General features: G+C 38.0%; 1 protein-coding gene across 1 annotated transcript in view; it reads left to right on the top strand.

Moving 5' to 3' along the window:
- Nucleotides 1-16,897, top strand: part of PolE1 (DNA polymerase epsilon catalytic subunit 1) — a 650,197-nt gene that overhangs the window by 350,557 nt on the left and 282,743 nt on the right. The window contains 1 exon segment of the mRNA XM_090380641.1: nucleotides 13,766-13,978. Coding sequence (XP_090236767.1) covers nucleotides 13,766-13,978 — 213 coding nt within the window.

A 16,897-nucleotide genomic window follows, 5' to 3' on the forward strand; every position in this document is an offset into this window, starting at 1 on the left:
AGTTTTATATAATCAAATTCACAATGCACTAAAGTACAGCTCCTCATCAACCGACCTTTACAACAAAATCCAATATCTCACCGACAAATTTATATCCAGAGGTTACCCCCATCAACTTATTTTAAACACAATCTCCATCACTAAAAATAAAATTAAACTTAACAACCAAAGACAACAATAAAACAAACATCCACATAGGCCTCCCTTATCACAATGAACTCTTAGAACAGTTCCGCCATCTATTTAACGACACTGATATCTCCCTTGTTATTTCCACCTACAACAAATTAGGATCCTTCTTCAGCACCTATAAAGAAACAAACAAATATCCTACAAATGACCTCAATAATATAATATACCTCATTAATTTTCAACCAAACTGTAATACATGTTACGTCGGAAGTACCACTACCAAATTTGGCTCATCAAAAACATCCAACACCCGTGCATACTATCATTTCCATAATCTCATGTCTAACCAATCTGTTACAGAACTTACAATTCATGCCCAGACTCACAACCATACCCCTCTCATTGACTCTGCCATTTCCATCATTAAACTAAAATCCAGCTACAGAATACTTCAAATATGAAGCCCTAGCTATTGAATGGTACCGGCACCACTCAAACCTTAAAATTCTAAATTCCAAACTCCCTTTCAATCTTTCCCCAATTCGGAACCTCTTGCGATTAAAGTTCCCACATGTCAAAAAAGGCATCACGAGAGTATAATTTATTTCTTAAATACCATGCGCATTCACACTCCACACATTTCCAACTGAAGACGTTTTAACCAGCGAAAGGCCCCGTAACAACTATTGGCTTCACCCTATTCACCTATTTAGTTTTCAATTATTCTTTTGCTTCTTTATTTCAATGACAACCAAGGATTAGTTGTGTACGCTTCTGTTTCCTTGCACCTGTTTTAACTCAATCAACACTTACCTACTTCCCCCCTTTTAATTTTATTCAATTTAACAATTCAACCTAAATATGAACCACGCTGCCTAAGTAAACCATCACAGATTAATTCAAGGTGAGTACCACTTTCTAAGCATTCGCTATTCTTTACTTCTGTGGACTGTAATTTTAGAGATATATGTGTGAAGGAAGGTTGTTCCAGAAAACGGCAGTTGAATGAATAAACAAGGAAGATGAAAAGTTGGTTCTGGGAGTTTGAAGTTGGACAGTAAATGGATGTTGGCTGGTGGCGGCACGTGTTCGGGCTGTTTTGAAAGAGAGCGCAGGAATTATAGAAGACAATTCTGAAGAACAGTGCCCATGGAAATATCTGTAGAAGACGCATGCAGCAGAAACAGTACATCTATGAGACAGTGAGTGGAGAGACTTTGTTAGAGATGAATCATTAATTAACCTATCTGCCCTCTTCTGAACGGAATATAGAAGCCTGAGAGAGGTTTTGGGGGCACCACCCAAGATGTGGGAACAATATTCCATGTTAGGGGGGTTTGCAATTTGTACAGTGAACAGTTGTTTGGAAAAAGAGTAATGCCGAGAGCTAAAGAGAAAACCAAGTTTTTTAAATGCAGAGGAAGCAATATTTGTAATGTGCTTGTGCCAAGAGAGATTAGAAGTCAGGGTAATCCCCAAAAGAGATATATCATTTTGCCTAGAAATCGGAGTGTCACCAAGGATAAGCATATGAGCAGAAGAATCCTTTTTGTGAAATATAAGACATGACTGAGTTTTAGAAGGATTGAAATCAACTAAGTTGTCTTTGCCCCACTGGAGAATTACCTGGAGATCGGCATTTAAGGAATTGGTAGCAGATTTTCGAGAAGTTGAAGCTGATTGAGCAGGGCAAGGTTTCTCAAAATGGGAAGTGGAATGCAATGTGCTATCATCAGCAAAAGTATGAATAGGATTTCCAGTCAATTGAAGGTCATTAATATACAAAAGGAAAATAGTGGGGGAAAGAACTGAACCTTGGGGGACACCAGCATTAGTGGAGAAGTTAGAAGACAGAGAGCCATCTACCATCACCCTCAGTGAGCGATCTGAGTGAAAACTGGATAACCAATTAAAAAAAACAGTTGGCAAACCAAAAGATAGAAGCTTGTTTAGAAGACCTTTATGCTAAACACGATCGAAAGTCTTTGAGATATCAAGAGCAACTGCTTGTGTTTTATTGAACTTTTCCATTGAATTTATCCATAAATGGGTAACATAAGCCAGAATATCACCATTGGATCGACACTGATGGAATCCATACTGGCGATTGTTGATCAGATGGAAGGTTTCTAGGTAGTTTAAAGAGTTGGCGGTTAATTGATTTCTCCATTAATTTAGAAAGAGTAGAAGTAATTGCAATGGGACAATAATTGGATGGGAGGGATATGTCACCCTTTTTAGGAACTGGCTGGATATGAGCAAATTTCCAAGCAGAAGGAAAAATACCTTTGGAATAAGAAAGTGAAAAAAGTTGGCAAAGAACAGGAGTAAATTCTGGAGCGCAGGTTTTGAGAACAGGTTGAAAAATACCATCGGGACCTGGAGCTTTTTTAGCATCAAGATTCGTCAAAATGCTTCTAACATCCTTCTAACATCCTTTTTAGGTCTTACGTTAAAAGGATGTTCAAAGTATTGAATGGAGCATGTTGTGAATGGTGGGATGTGTTTTACCAAGATCATTAATACATGCGTTTGAAGAAAAATGGGATGCTAGCAGATCAGCTTTTCTTGGCTGAAGTGACAACAGAACCATCTGGTTTGGACAGAGGTGGGAGCAGAGATGGGCAAAAGTTGCGGCCAATAGCCTTGGCAAGAGACCAAAATGCTCGGCTACCATTAGGGCAATAAGCAAGTTTTCTACTTTTGGCCTGTTCAAACTGTAGTGTGTACTGATTAATAACTGCTTTACAATTGTTGCGAGCTTTGGTAAGCAGAAAATGAAACTGAAGAATTAGAATCAAACCAATTACGATATGCAACATTCTTCTCTTGAACAGCCTTAGCACATTTATTGGAAAACCAAGGTTTAGATAAAGGACAAGATTTTAAAGTGGAGTGTGGGAAAAAGGATTCCATTCCTTCAAGAATAATTTCACTGACAAGATCTGGGCAAACGTTGACATCAGAAGTTTTGAAACAGTAATCCGACCAAGGAAAAGAAGAAAAGAAATCTCACAGGTCATCCCATTTTGCATTCTTGTAATGCCAAAGAATACGAGGTTGGGAATAGCCATGAGATAAAGGCACCATTGAAGAAGAGACAATCACCAAGCTGTGATCTGAGATGTCTAGAGGACCTCTCAGTTCAATCGTATACTTAGAAGGGTTTTTTGTGAGAAAAAATCAAGTGTGTTGGCTGTATGGTTAGGATTGTACAGTATTCTAGTAGGTAAGTGAGCAGTCTGTGCGAGGTCATTAGTAATTGCGAAAGCCTCAGCATGTCGACCAGCTGGGTCAGTGTGACTAGAAAACGGAAGCCAGCTAGAGTTGTGAACATTAAAATCAACAAGGAAAATTACCTCACTGTTAGGAAATTTGGATTGGAGAAAGTTAAGTTGCAAAGAGAGGAAGTCAAAGAGCTCCAAGTGATTAGTGGAGTTGGGAGAACAATTACAGACTGCTTATATCTACCATTGTTTTCTGTGTCGCCTGATAATTTATATGCTTTCCATGCATTATTATTCTCTGCCACAAGTCTCATTAGTTCATGTGACTTCCATTTGGGTCAAACCTAGAACAGTAATTCTTAGTTGGAACAAAAACCCTAGTAGCTTCCAATTTTATTTCCTTGAATGCTTCCCATTTATAATTTGCTTTTAGTGACATCGTCAGTTGGTTCCACTGTATAGAACTTTAAAAATCTCTGAGACCTCTGTAGTCAAATTTATGAAAACAAAAACGCTTCCCTTTACCCCTGATGGTAGTTAAATCTTTAAGTAAATCCCACATCAGTACACTGTGATCACTGCCACGTAGTGGTTTCTTTATCTATAAATTCTTAATGCATGAATAATCACTGCTGAATCACAGAGTTTCAAAAGGGCATGATTGTGGGAGCTTGTGCATTGGGTGCTTCCATGTCAGAAGCACCCAATATACAAGCTTGTTGTTTGCTCGTGTCCCATTGTCGTTAAGATGTACAAGGAATGGTGTTGAATGGGTAAATCCACTTCCCACTGACACACCAGTAAAGGTTTATGTAAGGTGGCAAGCAAAAGGTTCAGCATGTTGTATGGTTCAAACGTGGGTCACTGTGTGACAGTTGACATTGCAATACAATGTGTGGAATGCGAGAACAATATCTGAAATGATGATGCATCACTCACTCAGATGCATGGAATTACAAAGTAGACAACCCAAGAGACACCCTCTCCTCACCACTGATCATCGTCGTTGGAAAATGCTGTGATGTCAGCAATGCTGGGTTGGACATTGGAGGACTGGAAACGAGTGGGCTAGTCAGATGGGTTCAAAAACCTGGTTCAGTGTGTCGACAAATGCCTTCATGTGTGGCTCAAGGAACATGAGTCCGCGGACACATCGTGTATGGTACCCACTACGTAGGCAGGTAGTGGTGGTTGATACTTAATATGAGGCATGTTTTACTGCAAGAACTAGGACTCCTGGTGAATATTTTTCGCTTCTTGTTTTTATTTGCATTCTCCAGGGTTTTCTGTATGCCTCTGTATCATCTGTACTTGGCATATGCCAAAGCTGGCAGTGTAAGTGTAGGTCTGTCTGTTATGTTTCTTGTGTTGAGTTGTGTGCTGGCACTTGATGACTTTCCAGCCGGAGGGCAGCAGAAACCTGGTCGGCTGTCCCCTGCCTTCCAACTCCACCCATGTGGTGGCTTGCCAGGAACTACAATCCAGGAAGGGGACCACATCGGACTCTCCCGAAAATTCTGGAGAAGTCAGAAAAAAACGTTGAACAGAGGAGGAAATAGTTGATGAGGAGTGGGATAAAATGGGGGTGGGGGGAGAAAGATAGAGACATCTCCTAGAAAAGTAGAGGTTACAAGGTCAGTGAAGAAAAGTAAAAGCAAAGAAAGTCTGGACAGTGGCATCCAGTATCAATTCTGCCCCAATAATCAGGTCAGCAGGAACTCATATCAGGAGCACAATATGAGTGAGATGGGCCCTGAATTTTAGTTCCCATAGAAAGTACAGTTTCACATGTCTTGTCAGTGAATAACCAATCTGATGTATAAAACAAGACTTCCAAATTGTATGAATATAAGTGACAAGAACTTATTGTCAATACAACATATTTACATGTGAGATCAAATTCAGTTGTGTCCAGTCAAGAAGACATTGAAGTGTATAAATGTATGAATATAAGTGACAAGTACTTATTGTCACCAAAAGTTATTTCCAACACTTGGGGATATCCCTAGAATATTCAACACACAAGGAGTTGTGAGTATTGTCATTAAGTCATATTGCATGACTTATTCACACATATTCACAATATGAAATATACTCAATGATGCCAATTTAAAGCTACTTATGTAGTTGGCTATGTACAGAAATGATGCAAATTCACTAACTTGTACATTGGTAAACTATTTACATAGCCTGAGGCTTTAGCCCTGAACTATACCATCATATTGCACATTATAATGATAAGAACAAAGTAACAAAACCTATTTAAAAATCCAGGTCAGTGTAATGTTCAGTCTAGTAGCAGAATTATGATTGAGTGAATTCTTGTAGCCTATTTACAAGTCAAATCCAAGTAGAATGTTCGGTCAGGTAATGCAGTTTTATACTTATGGAATTAGGAAAAGATCTTGAGATTTCCTTTTCTCATATCTGGCGCCAACACTGTAAGACAATAACTTTTTACTGTCTGTTTTGATAATTACTTCGCATATTAGGTCTTCTTTTAAATGCCTTTTTGGCAAATTGTGATAAGGCATTTAAATAGTGTTTAGTGTGGCAGCATCCTCCATCCTGTAAACTCTAGTTAAGAGTTTAATGTGATTCCTCAGGTCAGTATATAGAGGGCATTGGAAAATTATGTGATCCTCTGTTTCAGGAGCTCCACAATTACAGAGCAATCTTCAATTGCTCCTGTTTCAGGAGCTCCACAGAGGGAAGTTTATGAAAGGCCAAAAGCATGGAGTTCAAACTACCATGACCTGTAAGTAAGTATGTTGTATATAATCCAGGGTTAAACCATATTAAGTGTTTTTTATTAAATGCATTTACTTTTGAGAGAAAAGTGTATATAATTCTTTCAGGTGTGATGTCTCTCCATTCTTTTTACCATTTATGCCAAAATTTATTATGATTCTCTTTGATTCCTCCTTAAAAGGAGTTGTCAAATCAAGTTAAATGTCATTCAGTACTGTAGGAAAACCCTGTCTGTGCTGATATGTAAAATAATGATAAATGAGTTCAAAGTAAACATTAATTTTCTGCATAATACATGCAGATTCAGAGTTGATACCATTCTGCGTTGGATCATACATTGTGTTTACACAAGCTGATTTTGTAGGGTTTGAAAGATAATCCTGAATCCCTAGACACCAGCACCATAACTCTCAGCATGATGACACATTCATAATTAAGTTTAATTGTTCTAGGTTTAAAGTCCCAGACCTTTCAGTTGATTCCTGATTAGTCTTCCTGCAAAATTCTTAATTGCTTGCTTGATGTATTTTTATGTGTTGCAGGAATGGGAGTTTTTCATCTAATGCAACACCAAGATATTTACAATTTCTCCAGTACTTAATAGTGACCTCTGTATTTTACAATGGGGGAGGGGGGGATGCTGTTAATAATAAGATTTCCCTTTGGTAACAACTGCTTTATCAGATAGTGAGCTTTCTGGTGATGTACCACTCATCTTCTAAGTCCGCAAAAATGTTATTTGAGGAGGTTTCTAAATTGAGAATTTCCAAAGACCAAAATTACTAGCATAAGCAAATTTCTGAATATTAGGATGCTGTCTATTCAACCATGTGTATCAAAAATTGCATTCCAACACAGGGTTGGGGGGGGGGCAAGGGTAGATCCCTGTAGGCAACCCATGATAACCTCTCTAGTCACGTGTTGAAAGTTAGTCCTTACTGTGATGTACCTTTTGTTAATGTAATAAGAAATTAGTTTATATGTAGGAATAGATACTCTGACCTCTTGGAACTTCACAAGGACACTGTGCCACCACAAGGTGTCAAAGTCCCATTTGAAGTTCACCAAGTAGTTTGGGCATCTTTTAGAGATTGGATGAGATCACTAATTACATCTACATACATTTCCCAGGAGTGAAGCCGTATTGATATGAGGAAATATAAGATTTTCTCTTGAATATACCTCCTCAAACAGAGTAACAATAAGTTTCTCTAAAATCTTTCCAAAGATTGGAAAGTGCAATGGGTCTATAAGACCCCCAGATCACCTGCTGGTTTGTCAGGAGTTTTAAGATTTGCATTCTTCAATTGCTTGCTTGGGGAAAACACTGTCTTTAAGACAAGCATTCAACAAGTTAGGATAACATAAGGAATCACGGGCCATGACCTTTTTAGCACTTCCACTGCTGTCAAGTCCTGGCTTGTGCATTTCCAGCTTTCATAGATTTTATGGCAATATCGATCTCTTCCTTAATAAAAGGTCTTTCCTGTCGAGTAGTACCTTGAAAAGAAAAATGTTTTATTCTCATATCTGTTTGTTGGAAGTCTCTGGAAATGCAATGTCCTGATGAATAATGCAGTCCAAAATCTTGTTAACTGAATCATTCTGGGAAAAAGATTCTTGGTTAGCATTGTTTTCAATGTAGGAAAATACCATCCCAGGTTGGAGTTTAGTCTGTGGATCTGAAACTTACATTTTGAACCAAAGATTCCCAGGTCCTCATTTTTTCATGATATATGGTTATTATGATAGTTTCTTCTGTGTGCCTTATAAATATCCTGGTGTCTTTGAATTTGGTCTCTTCCCCTTGTTTCTTTTGGCTCTCTGATAGTCTTTTCTAGCTTTCATCATTTTTTTCCCTCCAAGTGGTTAGATTGTCTATCCACTAGGGTATGTGGTTTCTACTTCTTTTCTTTTTTGGAATAGCATGCATTGGTGATTAAGGATTGAATTTCATCTGCTTGTTGTTGTGTATTAAGTTGATGCAGTCTTTTGGTAACAGGTGGAGACTGAAGAGAACACAGACAGTAATCAAAAATTGGCCAGTTAGCAGCTTTGGTCTTGTGTTTTGTAAAATATAAAATATTATTTCTTTCCTGGAAGATGCGAGAGGTAATCAAAAAAGTTATGGATTTATGGTCTCCGTTCAACTAAAAGGTATGCTTCTTAGTCGAACTTGCCAATTTGAGATTCTACTTTGCATATTTCTGCCTGAGAGGGATACATCAATATACAATTGTCTCATGGATATTACACAAGTTGGTGGATGTGTTGTTGTATTCCATATTATTAAGTCATTTGCTGTAATCAGTCCTTTAAGCAGCTCTCCCTTGTTGTTTGTTTGGGGGCTGTTCCACAGAGTAGAAGAGGCACTTGCATCTTTACCAATTATGATGTTTTTACCTGCAAGTTTATGTAATGTTTCATCCAGGTACAGCAGGAAAGAATCAATTTGTTGGTGTGGTTGATTACGTTTCATGTATAAAGAAATTAGATATGAATGACTAAATGCTCCCCTCCAAATAGGCATAAGTGGTGTACAAAGCCCAGTGATCTCTGTGACAGTGATGTTATAGTCAGCCACTATAATTGCAGCTCAACCTCTGGCAACAGTGTTTCCACTGTAACCAGTAACCATAGTTTGTGACTGTGCACCCACAAGGGAGTGCTTTAATTATGCTCTTAAATGTACATGGTTCTTGTAAACAGTATTTGTATATTCTTTTTTTTTGATTATTTTTGATAGTTCATTCATAGTTGTGATGAATCTCTGACAGTTCAATTAGAGTATTTTTAAATTTTCTCTGTCAATATTTCTATGTCATAATGTCTATTCATAATTTGTTATTAGTTTAGTCATTTATTGGGCTCGAAGGTATTCATGGCATCTAGGATCCCTATATTTCTGCTTACAATTCTTTTTTTCTGATTTTACAATTAGGGCAGATAACAGGTTGTTCCCTATTTGGACTTTGTGACTGATGATGATGACCTGAAGCACAACGGACACACACAATGTTTATCTTCCTCTACAATATTTTGGCAAGTGCACATACCCAAACACTTAAAACATCTCATTGCAATGACAAAGTCCTTAACATTGTGAACTGACCACCCCAGGAATACTTTATTATTCTGATTTATTATTGCTCTTCTGATACCTCCAGAGACTTCAACAATCCAGTTCACGTAATTTTTAGTTTTAGTCGCAAGCCTTATCTCTGTGGCTTCTTTAAACTCTTCAAATATATAGTCAAATTTTCTAAGATTCTTTTGACACATGTCCTCTAAAATATCTTCAGGTTTCAGATCCTTTGAAACATCATATATTATCATGGTGGGTCCTGTCTTCCTAGGAAGATCCACCTTTAACTTTAATTGCTCAAATTTATTACATTGTTTTAATTTCTCTAAGTCATTTGCAGAAGCAGTCTCTATGATAACACCCTTCTCCCTAATCTTTCTAATCGATTTTATTCTTACTTGTTTTAGATCTTGTCCAAGTTTAGTAATTATATTTTGTTTAAGCTCTTTGTTGGTCTGAAGAGGAACAAAACCACATGGTTAGACAATTGAACATAAGAGGGTATTGGTGCCTGAGTGGATTCCTTGTTGATCTCTCTCTCTCTCTCTCTCTCTCTCTCTCTCTCTCTCTCTCTCTCTCTCTCTCTCTCTCTCTCTCTCTCACGCACACAGAATGTTGCCTTTAATGATTAATTTTCTGTAGTAAGCTCCATTGCAAGCTGTTCCAAAGCTGTCCAAGTTTTATGTACATCTAAAATCATTGGGGGCTGTGACTTTGGTTCCTTGCTTCAATGTTTTTATTAAATTGGTTTTAAGGCATGTATATAGTCAATCATACTAGTGTCACCTTGACAAATTAAATACTCTTCCTTTTGCAAAGATGTTACTCCCGAAGAGGAGGAAAATCTTTTTTCTTTACCTTCTCTAACTGTAGGAAAGGTTCTTGCAATGGCACATTGCTCCATTTAGAATTTGTGGGCATTGGATTGATTGTAGGGTAACCAGAGGAAGATTGTGTAACCATTATAAAATATTCTTAGGCTGACAGTCCTCAAGCCCACGAAAATTAATTAATTGCCCAAAAGAAATAAGTAATAGTACCTAAAAGTTCTTAGTTTGCTAGATAAACAAAATTTGAGGTCAGTTATGTCAATAGCTAGTATTAAGTATAGCACTCAGGTCATTGAGTGTGCCTGAAAAAGAGAACTTTATTTCCAAAAACAACTGTGGTAGTCCTAAAAGAATAAATACCCTCCTGCCAGCTCTTAGGAGACCACGTGCACCCTGCCACATTGCATTTTTTCCAGAACAGAAATGGGATCTTCCAAGACAGTAATGTGCCATGTCATCAGCCTACACTGTGCACGAGTGGTTCAAGAAACACAGTAAAAATATCACCTATCTTGACTGGCCTCCAAATTTGCCTGACTTTGATCCAATTGTTATTATTATTATTATTAGCCATATGGTGCAAGGAAGCCTGAGGCTTATGCTGCACCAGGCAAAAAAAAAAAAAAAAATCCCAGAGTTACCCTGAGAGAGAGAGAGAGAGAGAGAGAGAGAGAGAGAGAGAGAGAGAGAGAGAGAGAGAGAGAGAGAGAGAGAGAAGTAGAAAGGAATCACCAAGAAGGAGAAAGGGAAGAATGATGATATCCAGCTCAGAATCCTGAGTTTGCCAAGTCCATACTCACCAGATGTGAGCCCCTGGGGTTAATTGAACACAAGTGGGACAGATGTTTTTGCAATGGGAAGTGAAGCATGTGGACATGCAGCTGTTCGACACTGTGGAAGCATGTGGACTTCATCTGTTCGATGCTGTGGAAAGCCCTGCAGGCGGCATGGTTGCAGAGCCCTATGGACGTCTTTAGGCATACTGGAGTCAGTGCTTAGGCACATAGTGGCTGTTATCCATGTGAATGTTAGCCCAGCTAGGTATTATGTAGGTGGTCATAATTCAGTGATCACTAAGTGTATTGATATGTGTTTTGTACTCGATCATGTCTTGTACATGTATTTTGTTTATATTCCACAACAGAGAAGTTTACCTCAATGTAGTACGTAGAACGCTTCCGTCGGAAGTGTTCTATGTACTATATTGAGGTAAACATCTCTTTTTATTTTACAAATATTGATACCAACGTAGAAAGTATTGAGCATTACAGCTCTGGTTCATACTATCTAATTCTACAACAGAATACAGTCACTGCCCGCTTACATAATACTCGACTTACGGAAATTCAACTTTACGTAAGGCCGTGCAAACTTTAAAAAATTGTGGAAACGTATTTTTCATCCCATAGGAATAAATGGAGATATCATGAAAATATGCAATGTGAACCCAATAACACATTGTTTTTTTTTTGGTAATTTGTTCCAAGACCTCAGAAGTTGAAAATTTTGCTATATAACTAAGATATTTATCTCTCTAAAAGGTCATTTTTATAATGGTCGTTGCACTACACTTTCATCATTATAATATGTTCTGTTATAAGAATCAATTTTGAATGCCTTTGTGATATTTTTCTAAAACACATTTCTGGTGGTCACTACCCTAAAACAATGAAAACAATTTGCACTTTCTGGTTTATTGGGCTTTTCTGTTAGCGCAATCTATTATAAATGGGTAGTAAACTCAATCTTATTGCATTTGCGATACTGAAATCACTGAAATCTTCAATCATATAAAACACATAAATAAATTTGTTAGAATCTTCTCTTCATTCCTATTTACTTATTACAATGGTGAAGGGAAAGGGACCAACGGAAAGTGCAAGTGCTGGCAGTGCTAGGAAACGAAACAAAATTGATTTAGAAATGAAGATGATTAATTAAGAATTACGAAGCAGGACACTGTTTGTCATCTGTTGCACGGAATTAGGTCTCGCTGCTTCAACAGTGAATACTACTTTTAAAGGATAGTGCACATATAAAAGATCAACAGTGTTCAAGTGCTATATCGGAGATGGAAAAGCTATTAATAATATGGATGGAAAATCAGATGTAGAAGCAAGTGCCCCTAAGTCCAATGGCCATTCAAGCAAAAGCAAGAAGTATTTATTAAGATATTAAGAATAAGTACGGCAAACCCCAAGCCAAGTTTGTGGCAAGCAATGGGTGGTTTAATAGGTTCAAGCATCGCACTGGTTTCCACAATGTTAAAGTATGTGGTGAAATCGCCAGTGCCGATTCTGCAGCTGCAGAGAAATTTTGTGATGTGTTGGAAAAAACCCCTTCTAAATCTCCAAAGCCCTCAACTTCTGCAGCAGCGTGCTTATCAGCTGGAGAGTTAATTCTGGAAATGATGCTTGAAAGGTAAAACTTGCTGATGTTATGCCTGCCTCCTCTCCCTTTTTGTAATTTTATAATTACAATCTGATACCCCTTCCGACTGATCGTTGCATGTAGTAGTGATTGACATACTAGCCCGCTATGGTTAGTGTTAGTTAGGGTGTTTATTCCATACTTGCTACTGCTTAAAATAGCGGCAAGTGGGGGATAAACAGCTACAAGGCTAACATATTCGTGCGTAAAAGGGTTTTCGTAATCTATTGTATACAAGATAATGGACACAGTGTTTTTCGCTTGAATTCGTCGTGATGGCGTAAACTAATGTAACCTTCTTTAAGTAGTTCAAAATGAAATCTATTAAAAAACTATATTTCTTTTGCTTGAATAATCCAGCACCAAGAGGGAGAAAAGTGTGTTTTCTCAATCTATGTATAAGTAACATGATACACTAAACTTAGATTTGCAAGAATGACATCAGGCACATTGATATAACCCATATAATGCAAGCATGCCAAATTGAATAAATAATTCTATTTAAATGTTCATCGAACATTTCTTTTTTGCTTCAATTAAATTTGCTTGCGAGCGATGCATAAGCATTTAGGGAAATTCCGACTTACGTAAAATTCCTACTTATCTAGAGTTCTGCAGAACGCAACCCTTACATAAGTCGGAGGGAGTGCCTGTTCTTGTAAAATAATATAAATATATATCACATACTTTTGTTATTTGAATTTATTTTGTTTAAAGAGAAACAGCTACAAGGTAAATAGTTTAATGGCATTAATTTATATATCCATTAAAATATAGAAACAAAGTGTGCAAATGGCATCATTACTTGAAATTCCCTTTGTGACTCCCTTAATGAGTTGCTCTACTCATTACACTTTGAATAAGCATTGCTTCCAAGTAGGGAAGACTTGATTTTTTATTCATGTTGTTGCCCAGATGGCACAGCTTTGGAGCTTGTCATCTGATTTTTGGCAATAATCTCCAAATCTCATCAGTATGAAATCTGAGTGTAAGAACTGACAGTGTAGTTGCCACTGACTCCACAATATGAGAGATGCTAAATGGCATATGAAACTTATATTACATGAAATTTTAGAGCACTTAGCTTTGGTGTACAATAATCTATATAACTATGTTGTAAGTGCAATGCTTAGATATAAGAAGCTTTGGTTTTATATTTTTATGGTAATGGTTATGTAAATGAATATGATTTTCTAGCTATGTAAATTCTGTAAATTGATGCTTTGCAATATTTACAACGAAGTGTTGTGCTCTAAAATTCTGAGAACAGAAATGGCTATTAATGCTGTGTTGGTCCTTATTTATTTTAGCAAGAACATTTAGTGTGGCTTACTTATCACAAAAAGAAATGGGCTATTCAAGCCAGGCAAAAAGAAATGAAACCAAAGCAGCATAAGAAATTACAAGGTAAAGGCTTTGATGTTGGCAGTAGTGTTATTCGCAGTGGACCCTCAACAGGATTGGCAGGATTTCTTAGAAGGACAAAGAGGTCCTTACTTGATGAGCCATGGCAGATAATTCAGGTAAAGTTCAAAAATGTGAAAATATTGTACTTCAAATTATTGTCTAAAATTTATAATAAGTAGAGCATTGATAATTCAAACTAATTGGGACTGGGAATAGTTCGGATTTCCGATTTGTTTGAATTTTCAAACTTATCAAAAATACAGTTTCGGAGACTAAAAATAAGGATTAACAAGTTTAGAAATAAAAACACTAAGTGTATTTGCATATTTTTATTCATAGGTAACAAATGGAATAAATGTAACTTTCAGCTGCAATAACACATGTGTATAGGTCTGGTCTTTAACAAAAATAATGAATTATTTTTTGCTGCACCATTTTCAAACTCATTTCTTTGTTGTCGGATCTCTCACTCTTTTCAGCAAGAGTAGTTGAATTGGACATCATTCAGCTTTTTGCTCGTATGTACCTAGCCCTTGTGAGTAGCATGGTTGGTAGAATCATCGTCCTCCCTGCTCTGGGTGTAAAAGACCTGAGTTTGAGTACCGTCAATGATGGGAGGAATTTTTAGCATTAGCATTAGCATTAGCATTAGTAGAGGCATTTGATGCAAGAAAGCAAGCTTATGCAGCATCAGCCAAAAAAAAAAAAAACCCACTTCCACTTCACCCCTCTGTTCGTTCAAAATACCTGTCCAGCTGAGCCTTAAACTTATTTAGGCTATCAACCTCCACCACAAGGGATGGCAGTCTGTTCCACCAACCAACCACCCGCAGGCTAAAGGCAAATTTCCGCACGTCTATCCTACATCTGTCTTTCCTCAATTTGAATTTATGCCCTCTCAGGTGATTTTTCTGAGCTAGAGGAAGAATCCCATCAGCATTGAGCATGCTTAAACCATTCAAGGCTTTATACACCTCTATCAGATCACCTCGCTGGTGCCTAGTCGCCAGACACTGTAATTTGCAAAACTTAAGCCTTTCTTCGTAAGAGCACCCCTTTGTTCCATTCACTAATCTTGTTGCCCTTCTCTGTACTCGTTCCAGTAGCTCTACATCCTTCTTGAAATGAGGCCTCCAGACCTGTACGCAGTACTCTAGGTGTGGCCTGGCCATTGCCTTATACAATGGAATAATCACCTCCTTATCCCTGCTGGAAAAATTCCTGTATATCATTGACAATACTCCATGAGCTACTCTTGCAGCCCGTCTGCACTGCTCAGAGAACTTCATATCTGCCTGCACAATCACCCCCAAGTCCCTTTCATTCTCTACCACTGTCAGTGTAGTACCACAGAGTTGATACGTTGCTCTGGGGTTGCTGTTTCCCATGTGTAGTACTTTACATTTGTCAATGTTAAACTTCATTTGCCACCTCTCAGCCCATCTGCTCAACCTTTCCAGATCCTGTTGCAGCAGCATAGTGTCAGTAGTGTCCTTGACAACCCTGCCAACCTTTGTATCATCTGCAAACTTGGACATTAAGCTTGATATACCATCATCAATATCATTTATAAATACAGAAAACAATAATGGACCCAACACTGAGCCCTGAGGGACTCCACTAATAACATTAGTCCACGATGAGCAGTGTCCATTGATTACCACTCTCTGTCTTCTCCCACTCAACCACCCTTTTATCCATAGCAGCAATTTGCCTCCAATGTCACACTGCTCCAATTTGTGTAGCAGTCTTCCATGTGCAACAGTATCAAAAGCCTTTCTAAGATCCAAGTATATAATATCAAAGTTATTCCCTGCATCCAGTTCTATTGTGACTGCATCATAGTATCCAATCAAGTTGGTCAGGCAAGACTTCCCCTTAACAAAACCATGCTGTGTCTGAGCTATAACTGAAGTCTTGTCTAAATGATCCTGCAGTGCTTCTTTAACCAGTGCCTCCATTAATTTTCCTGGAACAGAAGTTAAGCTGACAGGTCTATAGTTACTTGTGTCAGCCTTTGATCCTCCTTTGTGAATTGGGGTCACATTTGCACATTTCCAGTCTATGGGTACCTCCCCTGAGGCCAAGGAAGCTCTCATAATTATGGCTAAGGGTTTGCTTACTTCCTTTGCTGCCTCCTTTAATATAACTGGATAGATCCCATCCACCCCGGGTGCCTTTCTTGTGTTTATCTTCAACAGTTTCTCCTCCACTTTACTCCCAGTTATTTCAAGATTCTGTAGCTTACTGCTAGAGTTGAATACACCTCTGGCATTCCCCTTTGCTGAATAACTCCTCATGTGTGAATGTCGATGCAAAATATTCATTTAGTTTGTTAGCTACCTGAGCAGGATCATCAACAGTTGACCCATCAATATCAAGTGGACCAATCTGATTCATCCCCTTCCTTCTAGAGTTTACATAAGTAAAGAACTCTTTGCTGTTTTTGTTTGCATCCCTTGCCAAGGATTTCTCGTAATCTGCCTTCGCCTGCCTAACCTCCTTTGTAACTTGGTTGCATATCAACTTGTATCTATCATAGGCTTCTGTGTCATGTGTTAATTTGTAAGTATCCCATGCATTTTTCTTCTCTGCCATATGCCTCATTAGTTCATCTGACATCCATTTTGGCCTAAACCTTGAACAATATTTCTTAGTTGGTATGTAAAGCCTAGTAGCTTCCAAGATACGTTCTTTGAATGCTTCCCATTTTGAATTTGCTGTTGGTAACATCATCAGTTGGTCCCACTGGATAGAATTTAAATACTGTCTCAGTCCATCGTAGTCGCCTTTACGGAAGCAATAACCCTTCCCTTTACCCCTAATGGTAGTTACCTCTTTGAGTAAATCCCACTTCAGCACACTGTGATCACTGCCACCTAGTGGTTCATTTATCTGCAGATTCTTAATGCATGAAGAATCACTGCTGATAATCAAATCAAGAGTATTACTCCCTCTAGTTGCCTCCTGAACATGCTGATGTAGAAAACAATCATCCAATAAATCCACAAAAGTCCTGCTAGTGTGTGAGTAAC

Source organism: Mastigoproctus giganteus, chromosome 9 (assembly GCF_048544385.1).
Source record: "Mastigoproctus giganteus isolate SK-2022 chromosome 9, ASM4854438v1, whole genome shotgun sequence".
Lineage (NCBI taxonomy): Eukaryota > Metazoa > Arthropoda > Arachnida > Uropygi > Thelyphonidae > Mastigoproctus > Mastigoproctus giganteus.